Consider the following 10,144-nt stretch of genomic DNA (forward strand, 5'->3'; position numbering starts at 1 on the left):
TAATCAAGCACTAGCAATTTCACGGAATTGCCAAAGGAGCACAACTTCACTGAAAGAGTTTGATAGAATCGATCACTTAACCTAATTGAAGGTTTGTTAGCACGTATGTTTTTAGTTTCCTACACTTCACACATTTTATATCATTTTATAATTTGTATTTGACTCATAACCTATATTTATTTATTTACCTACATTTTTTTATTTTTTTCAATAAGAGAGAGACTCACTCAATAGCGTTTAACTCTTACAGAATATAAACGAAGGCATTCCAAGTAGAACTAATTCATGAGATCCATCATAATGTAATAGGAAATAATTTGTTTTGAAAAGAAAAGAATTAGGATGTTGACTATTTTATAAATAAACAAATAATAAAGTGGTGAGTGAGACATAAATGTGAGGAGCTGGGCCCATATGTGAAATGAAACAAACTTATCATGATATTCATCCAAATGAAATGACATTCTCATTCACCTATCATGGAAAAAATATTTATTTAACTAATTTTATGATGAATTGTAATTTATTAATCTAACTATTTCATAGTGTAGTTAGATTTTATAAACTTGATCGGTTGTAAGTAAATTGCAATCATTTGATTACTTTCTTTTCTCTCTTTAGACCATGTGTAGTGGATGAAACCTCTATAGGGCATTATGCGTCATGTGACGTCACGTTACCAAATGGGCTTTATGGTTAGAATGAGTGTAGTGGAGGAGCCTATTTCAATCATTACGTTATTATTATTTTAAGATTTATATTTTATCAAAAAATAAACAAATAACAAGCTCACCAATTACATTCCACCTCTCCCCCTCCGGCTATGTGGGACCCCCCCCCCCCCCCCCGCCCATAGCGTCCTGGGAGCGGTTTTCCTGGCGTATGGGGCTCCATGAGTAGGGGCGACGACCCATTATAGGTGGTCTTATAGAATAAAATTTCAGGAGCAAGTTTGTTTTAAATAAGTTGCCTTGTCACGTGATCTTATTTTGTAAACGAGAAAGCATATATTAGATGTTATTTATTCATGAGATTAGTTGGTTGTTAAGGAAGAAAAAAGTTATGCTTAAAGTGTTGGAAGTTTGAGTTTCTATATCTCGTGATTCTCGTGTAATACTGGTATGTGTTTCCTTAACACCTTCATATGCCAACTCATTCATGTGTATAGTTACTTGATACATGACATAGACATGCCATGAACTTTGACACAATTATGTCAGGATGCGGGCAATTGTATGTTTAAGCGATATGTCATCAAAACATTTTCACGACATGTAGACTACGTTTAAGAGCAATTTTCATGCTTCTTGAGATTTGAAATAGAATAAGATGACTCCAATCCAGGGATCTATGACTTCTTTCAAGTCTCATATCGATAATCAAACACGATGTAAACAAATAACTCTTGTTTATATTAATCATAAAATTTAACTCAAAAATTTATTACAACTCTCAAACCCTGTAACAACTCGAACATTCAATCTTATATTTTATATCCGTTACCCGGCCTATTTCGGCGTTCAGAAAATTTTATCAACAAAAATATTGCGTCATTCAAGTATTTATTATTTTATTAATATTTGTTTATTATATTTATTTAATATATGTAATAATTTGAACTATATACACTTTTAACCCTAACCTAAACTTTAACCTACTTTTGTTCCACACCTAAACTATAAGGACCTTTATACAATTTTTGTATTATTATTATATTATATTCTTTTAATCCATAACCCATATCCAAACCCTAACCCATATTCGTGATTCAAAACCAAACATGTGACCCTGTTAACTTTCTTGTACCATAATTGTCGACATATTATTGGAAATTGAAACCTTGATTATTATTCTACATGTTATAATCGGCCTACCGACTGATTTAATTAAGAAACCAAGATCAAAGTTGATACGAATTCATTATTATACCAAACCGGTATACCCGTATCGTATATCGTTTTATTAACATCGAGTTAATTCAATTAAACGAGCCCCATCTAGGCAACCCGGCGACGCTTATCCCCAACCTTAATTTCATTAAAATACGTTGTAACCCTGCTGATCCGTTCTTGTTTGGCCGTCGGAGGTTCGTTATCGTTCTCCAGCAATTTGTTAACGTTACAGGTAATTAATGGGTTCCTTTAGGTCGTATTTGAGTCGAGATTAAAAGCCCTAACACTGATTAAACGATCTTTGAACGGATTGATCAATTTTGATAGTTCGAGTTTATGATCTATCCTTGGTTAATCTGTATTAGGATTTAAAGTTTTGTTTCTAACTCTTAATCAACTAACACAGCTGGGTGTGTGTGTTTAAGTTTGAGTCAGCCTTAGGCGTGGGCGGGTTCGAGTCCCGGGAGATCCGTTTTTGTTTCTGTTTTTGTTATTAATCCATTTAAAACATTTTATTAATATACTTAATCAATTTGATTTATATTACAATCTTTATAAATATAATAATTAATCAGTACTTTATTAAAACCGACTTTTTAACTAGCCATTTTTTCAAACCTTGGATAAAAACCATATATATGTATAGGGTAAAGATCCTAAGAGAACCCTTTGCAAATTGAGAACTTTGAGAACCATTTTGAACCACTAAAAACACCTTTAAAAAATATTTAAAAAAATCATAAAACAAAAAATATTAAAAATTTTTAAAAAGTAAAAAATCAAAATTCTTATATTTCATTCCGGTTTCATTAAAAAAATTAAAAAATTGAAAAAAATAAAAAAAATTAAAAAAAAACGTCGTATTATACACATATGTATAGTTTTATATAATCTTTAGTTACGTAATATACACATATGTACAGTATCATTTATCTTAAATTATACACACGTGTACAAAAAAATCATGTAAATGTACATATATGTATATATTATACATATGTGTATATAATTTAGCTAAACCGAGTTTTTTTTATGAAACCGGGATGATAAAATAAGAATTTTGGTTTTTTTACTTTTTTAATTTTTGTGTTTTTCTATTTTATGATTTTTTTTATTTTTGGGTTTTTTATGGTCCAAAATGGTTCTCATAGTTCTCAATTTCAAAAACGTTCTCTCATGATCCTTATCCTATATGTATATATTTGAATATAGAGATAAGGCCAAGCGGAGCGAAAAGGGTTTTCCATGAGATGGTAAATGAAAACTATTAGCCCCACACGAAGTTTGTGAATAAGTGATTGTCTGATAATGAGCAAGGAATATCCGTCTTTCTGCTAAAGAGGATGTATTGAACTCATAATTCATTAGATACTTTTTATGAATGTCAACTAAGTCTCGTAAGTAAATTGCTCCCGGTTGTTCAATCATTTGATAACCAGAGTCATTCTTTGATAAATGATCACTATGAGTCAGACTCAATAAAATTTGATCAATCATTTTTTCTGTCGTTAAGGTGGAGAACTGAACAGTTATTAAAAGTTGATAAAGATTTTTATTTAAAAAGGTTTGTTTATTTAAAATGAATAATGAAAATATATAATATACCCTGTTATTTTACATAATATTTATTTAAGTATTTTATTAACCAAATGTATTTTATATAAATATTTAAATATACTATTTATTACAACTTTAAATAAAAATAAAACTTGTAAATAAAAGTCTTTTATAAATGATTCTATTTTATATAAATTATTATTTACAATATTAATTAATAAGTAGTCATTACTATACATTATTATTTCGCGAACACCCGTTTAATCTAGAATATCTTTATATAATTTATCAATATTTATTTATTTAAGTATTTTATAAATATAAGTTTATATGAATAAAAAATATACTATTTATTATGAATTTGATAAATCTGAGTAATAAATAACTTTAGCAAAAAATCATCAAATCCCGAACTTATATCTAATTTTAGATTCCTTGTTGAGATTATAGTTATTTATTCCGCAATTATTGTTACTTAGGATTTATCGTCAGTTATTCCCGAAGAGTGCGATTATCGCTTCTTGTCGTATTCTTTCCTGCTTTGCTTATTCAAGCAGGTGAGTATATCACTCCCCTCTTTTTACTCATTTTATATTGTTTTGGGGACATATGCGTTCGTAGATATTTTTGCTATTATTTAATGCTCAAATTTGCAACTGTTAAGTCATATGTGCTTAACAATTTATACCTAACGTGTTATATGCTTATATGCTTTACTTGAATACATGTCGGAGAGGTCCAACATATTCTCATACTAGTATGATCATACGCCCGTTGTCTTAGCCATTGTCCAGTATCTCACTTGACATAGTTTGCTCTTTTATTTATTATTATATAATCATAAAATTCTAGTGTTTTACTCACTCAACCTAGTGTTGACAAAACTTATTTGTATTTTTAACGCATATACAGGTCATCGTGTGAGGTGATTCTCGAGTTTGTTTTGAAGAAAACTTATGATTGCATGCTAGAGAAGAAGATACAAGAATTAAATTTTGAATTTTATTTTACTTGCTTTAATTCTAAATTATTTACTTTGTTTACTTTGATATATATGATTATCTTAATAAATTTAATAGATATTGTCACCTTTAAATCATTGCATGATAGTACCTTGAGAGCTGTGAACAATCAGTTCACGCTCCGACATTTTCGCCTTAAATTGGGGTGTGACAAACCCTAACTCGGTTTGACTTTTGATGAACCCTAACTCGGTTGCATCAACTTCATGACAATCTCTAACTTGGTTGTCCATATTTATAATGTTAACTCAACTTACCTAACAAGAAAACTAATTAACCATTTTAATTTTTGAGTTAAACCTTATACTCGGGCCAAACAATAATTGAGCCAACATTCTTTATATTTAATTGTCCCTAAAAATAGTTGTTAATTACACATTCAATGTACTTCTTTATCATTCCCACATTTAGTTGTTGTACTTGGAAAAATCCAAGATGGATGGGTTAGCAAAATGTTTTATTGGTAACCACAAAGGTTTGGTGTGACACATGTTTGGCGTTTATTTTTCTCTTTTTATTTTTATTTATTTTTTTAAGAAAATAGAACTTTACATCTACCTCTCAGCTAGTGACTAGGTTAGGGATGACAAGGTAGTATTAAAATCATTCTTAAATGTTTACCAAATACCCCCTTGATATTGATTTTATTTTAGATGTTTAAATGAAATTGCTATAATAATATTATAAATTATCTTAAAATGGTATGATTAACTTTATTATCCGATCTCTCATGCCACAAATTTTGTTCGTTTTGCTTAAGAAAACTCACAGATTTATTTTCGGTTGCACAGGTGGAGATTTTCCAAAAAATCATTCTTCATGATATTACTTTCATTTGAGCACGCTTAACTGTAGAGGTCTCGATTTCTCCACTATCATTAAGCCCAAAACGTATTGATAACATAAGAGCCGGGACATTCCTTACTATGGCGGATCCATGGTTTTTTCCTATCGGCTCACATTTTTTCGCCTTTTTTGTGTTCAAATTTTACACAATAAAAAACTAAATTTTTCAGGGCGGTCGGGTCAAGTCGAGTCGGATAATTTTATATAATATGGTATAATAACAAAATGATATGTTAATTTGAAAAAAAAAAACACATAACAAGGTCATTAAATTTGAAAAAAAATTACATTCAATGGGTTGTGGAGGCGTGATATGTGAATATGTCCATAACTAACCGGAAGCGGAAACGTTTTTTAGCTTTTTCAAACCCCCAATTAATCACACATTGATGGTTTACCAAAAAAAAGAAAATTACCAAAATAAATATCAGAAAAACTTGGACTTGAGACTTTTAAGAGTCGAGAGGTTTTAGGGAGAAAGAGTTTTACCAATGCACTATTTAAAACTTTTTGTTATGGCTTCACTTATAAAAATTTTATGGGTTTACTGAAACTTTTTATATATTATTTTGATGAAAATTTTTAAAATTAATGGGTTCCCGTGAACTCATATTAAATACGTCATTGATTCCTTATGAACCAAGAATCTCTTCAGCCCACGACCGATGTGCGATTGAGCTAAAGTTTTACATTAAACTTCAATGATATATATGTAAATACAAAAAGTATTTTTAAAGATGATTAAATATAACTTTTGGAAAAAGGTTTCCAGTATTCAGACACCATTGGCATCTATACAATTCGTATGGACAGTGATGAAGATTAAGCATTTAAATTGGAGGGTCGAAACAAATGTTAGATTCGGCTTTTGGGTAGAACTAGTATTATTAAACTTGATGGGCTAATAGTCTAATGCTTACACTTTTAAGCAAAATACAGAGGGAGGGGAGGCCTCTTCTCGCCCTATGTAAGCTTCGCTTCTACGTATAGGTGTATGCTAGTCGTATAAGTGCATGGATGTCGGGACAATAGCTATATAAATTGTATAGGCATATACGACTCATATATGTAACTATACCAGTAGTATAAATCCATGTATCTCACATAGTTTTAAATAGTTTTTACCTATATGAATCGTATAAACATATATGACTTGTACGTGACTATACGAATAGTAAGTTTTGTATGACTCGTACAGTTTTTTATTTTCAAAATTATTTTACCTTTACAGATTGTATAGGAGGCCCACACGATTCATATACGTGACTAGTGTAGACCAACACGACTCATTTTATATATATAAAAGAAAATTAGTTTTCAAAATTTGTAACTTTTATAGTTTAGTAAAGGCCTATATGACTTGTTTGATAAAATTTTCTAATTATAATTTTTTTTAAAATAAGATAAACAACTAATATACGCAACAACCAAACACTAACAAATACTATAAATAAACAACCAAAAAGTACATATATCAAAACGTCCTAAAAATACATTTGCCAATCCTAGTCATTCCAAGATAAAAATATTATCTTGGAAAAGTGAGAGACTCGAAACCCTCATGACATGCTTACTCAACCTACCTACCATATATGCTTTCTCAATCTGGTAGGGGTCTATACGAGTCGTATCGGGTTATAATCAAATTACTCCTACTTCACACGAACATTTCTTAAAATAGACAAGGGTCTATTCCCACACACACAACAAAACTACAAGGACCAATTTCAGCAATTACGAAACAAACTTTAACCACCAATTTTACCCACACAAAAGTCACCACTCACCACCACACCAACCCACTCCTTCCACCATTATTATTATTATTATTATTATTATTACCGCCGTTGCAAATCAAATGGAAGTGTTTACCGGCGACCACACCGACGTCGTTTTGTTCTCCGACACCCACTTCTCCCCGTACTCTTTACCCACCTCCGACGCCTTCTCCGATCACCACAAAATCTCAATCTCCACCGACCATTTCCAGCCGCCGCAAAAGCTCCGACCAATTAGGTGCAACAACAACGTACGAAGCTTCTCCGACCGCTGCGAGTCAGATGATCCGGTTGATGCCAAGCCGCTGAGCTGGCACCCGGAAGCTGGAGTGTATAATGGTGAAATAAATAGTTGTTCTATTTTAGGGTTACCAGTTGCAGAGTGTCAAATTGAAGCTGCGATAAGGTAGTTTTTATTATTATTGTTTTTTTTAATAACTTTTTTAATTAGTTTGTTTATTTATATGAAATATGAAATGGGTTTTTTAATTTGAGCTCTAAAGTGTATCCTTTTCAACATTATTGGCCTTAAAAGACATAGTTTATTACATTTCATTTGCATTTTGAGCATGTTTATAAATGGCTCATAAAATTTTATTACTTTGTGCTTTAGGGTTATGTATATATAAAATTGTTTATTTGTATGAAACATGAAATGGGTTTTTTAATTTGAGTTCTAAAGTGTCCCCTTTTCACCATATTTGGCCTTATAAACATTAAGACATAGTTTACTACATATCATTGCATTTTTTGAACATATTCATAAATGGCTCATAAATGATTAAATGGAAGTAATCTTAATATGCGGACGGGGTTTTTGAGACAGGATTCTTGAAATGGTTATCTTTATGAAAGGTAGAATTTTTTTTATCATGTGTATGATTGGATTAAAGTGGTGAAAACAATGTGGAAAAGAGAGCGTTAGTTATATACATTTTTGGTACTTATATCTTTTCAAGATAATGACTTGTTACTAGAAGTGGTTACACCAGCTTGCCATTTGATTCTGTTTCTCTCATTACACTTGTTTCTTCAAGAATATGTGTCAAATCACTACTTTTTTATGCCAATTGTTGACTAGATTTATTGCCATTCTTTGGATTATATGTTAGTATTGACAATCTCACAAACAGAAACTGTATATTACAAGTCTTTGTTCTTAGGATGTGTGGTTCAACAAGTTTTTGTTTCTGAATATAACATGTTAGGGGAAGAACAAATTGAACTGATTTATGGTTAGAGGTCAACTATTTTACCCTGGGATTAAATTGTTAGTTTGTTTCATATATGATATATGTGAACCGTGTTGGCTTTGTGGAGGCTTGGCCTTCGGTTTGGGCGCGTTACTTGAAGACATGACAGGTTTTTGGGCCGGCCTATGACTATATCTCTTATTGTGGCTCGTTTATGTTTTCTTGTTCTCTGAGCGTACTCTTGTATCTATTTATATGGCATATTGTACTTGTAATCTCTCATCACGAGTATTTAGAGACAATTATAAATTCCCGGTTGCAGCCCATGGACGTAGGTCAGCTTAGACCAAACTACGCAAAACCTTACCTTTCTGCTGTTTGATTGTGTGTGTGTTTGCATAACCGAGATCCTAAGAAGCCACATATATTTAACTGTTTTCTTTCTTTTCAGCCCGTGTTCATCTGATGAAACCAGCAAATTGCAAGAACCAGATCAACCAATCGAGGAACCGATAAACAAGAAAAAGAGGAAGAGAAAGTCAAGGAATAAGATGGAGTTCTATTTCGAAAGAATGGTGCAAACAGTAATGGAAAAGCAAGAACAAATGCATAAACAGTTGATTGAGATGTTGGAACAAAATGAAAAAGAAAGCATCATACGTGAACAAGCGTGGAAGAAGCAAGAAACCGAGAGAGCCAAGAAGGGTGAACAAGCTAGAAAACAACAAGTATCTCAATGTCAAGCTCTCCTTTCCTTCATCCAGAAGACATTGGGCCAAGAAACCCAAATCCCAAATCCTCCTGACACGAATCTTGAAAGTCAAGAAAAGTCAACGCATGATGATATAGAAATGAAAAACATTGAAGAATCTGAAAGTGACCTGAATGGCAGAAGATGGCCAAAATCTGAAGTGCAAGCACTTATAACAGTTAGAGTTGCTCTGAATCATATGTTTGAAAATGGGAAGGGACCGAAAGGGTCAATTTGGGATGAAGTGGCTGCTAGTTTATCGGGTATGGGTTATAACCGGGCTCCAAAAAAGTGCAAAGAGAAATGGGAAAATATTAACAAGTATTATAGAAGAACGATGGAGAAAGGGAAGGCAACGAGTAAATCGTGCTCGTATTTCAGGGAGTTGGAAATGCTGCATAAAAACGACTTCATTTCCTCAATTTCTCATGATGAGGATCAAAGCAATGAAGGCTTTGTTTCAGCAAATTCTCATGATGAGGATCAAAGGAATGCTGTTATGACTGTACCAAACGGAGAAGGGGAAGGCGACAAGTAAATCTAGACGCCTTTGGGATTATGTTATGATTGTATCAAATATTGTTCAAGTGTAGACTTGATGAACTTATTTTTGTTGTATGGTTGCCGTAGAAGTAGAAGAAATGTTGTTTAATTTGAGTTTGATGGCAGGTACTATAGTTTTAATGGAATACAATGTACTGTTGACTTTGACCTTGACTTGATGCAATGAAATGCTCAAAACACCATGATGTAACGGTGAATTTACAGTTTTCCAACTGACCTACTTCAACTTCTCTTGCTCTTTTGTTTCTCATATGATAAAATCAATACCTATGCAAAAAAACAAAGAAAATTTTTGGCAAGTTGATGTGGAATTTTAATATTTTCTAAGTTTATATCATAAAAAAATAGCTTACTTTCAGCCAAGGGAAGTTTAATATATTTGTTTTTAAACTTGTGTAAAATATGCCTACATGTGAAAATATTATTCAAAGTGTCATGATACATCTTAAACTAGTCAAACCTTTTTCATAAACGACAATCCTAGTATGCAAAAATGTTGATGTGGTTAAGCTTGTTTAATAACTTTGTATATAAAGCGGCA

General features: G+C 31.8%; 1 protein-coding gene across 1 annotated transcript; it reads left to right on the forward strand.

The window, feature by feature from the left end:
* Nucleotides 1-6,976: 6,976 nt before the first annotated feature.
* LOC143614807 (trihelix transcription factor GT-2-like) lies at nucleotides 6,977-9,789 on the forward strand. The gene is made up of 2 exons (XM_077088132.1): nucleotides 6,977-7,501; nucleotides 8,740-9,789. The coding sequence occupies exons 1-2, from the start codon at nucleotides 7,176-7,178 to the stop codon at nucleotides 9,575-9,577; spliced, it is 1,164 nt and encodes a 387-aa protein (XP_076944247.1). The 5' UTR covers nucleotides 6,977-7,175; the 3' UTR covers nucleotides 9,578-9,789.
* The last annotated feature ends 355 nt before the right edge of the window (nucleotides 9,790-10,144 follow it).

The sequence above is a fragment of the Bidens hawaiensis genome, unplaced genomic scaffold (assembly GCF_021521415.1).
Source record: "Bidens hawaiensis isolate Kalapana, Puna unplaced genomic scaffold, B.hawaiensis_p1.1 tig00041139_1, whole genome shotgun sequence".
In the NCBI taxonomy this organism is placed as follows: Eukaryota; Viridiplantae; Streptophyta; class Magnoliopsida; order Asterales; family Asteraceae; genus Bidens; species Bidens hawaiensis.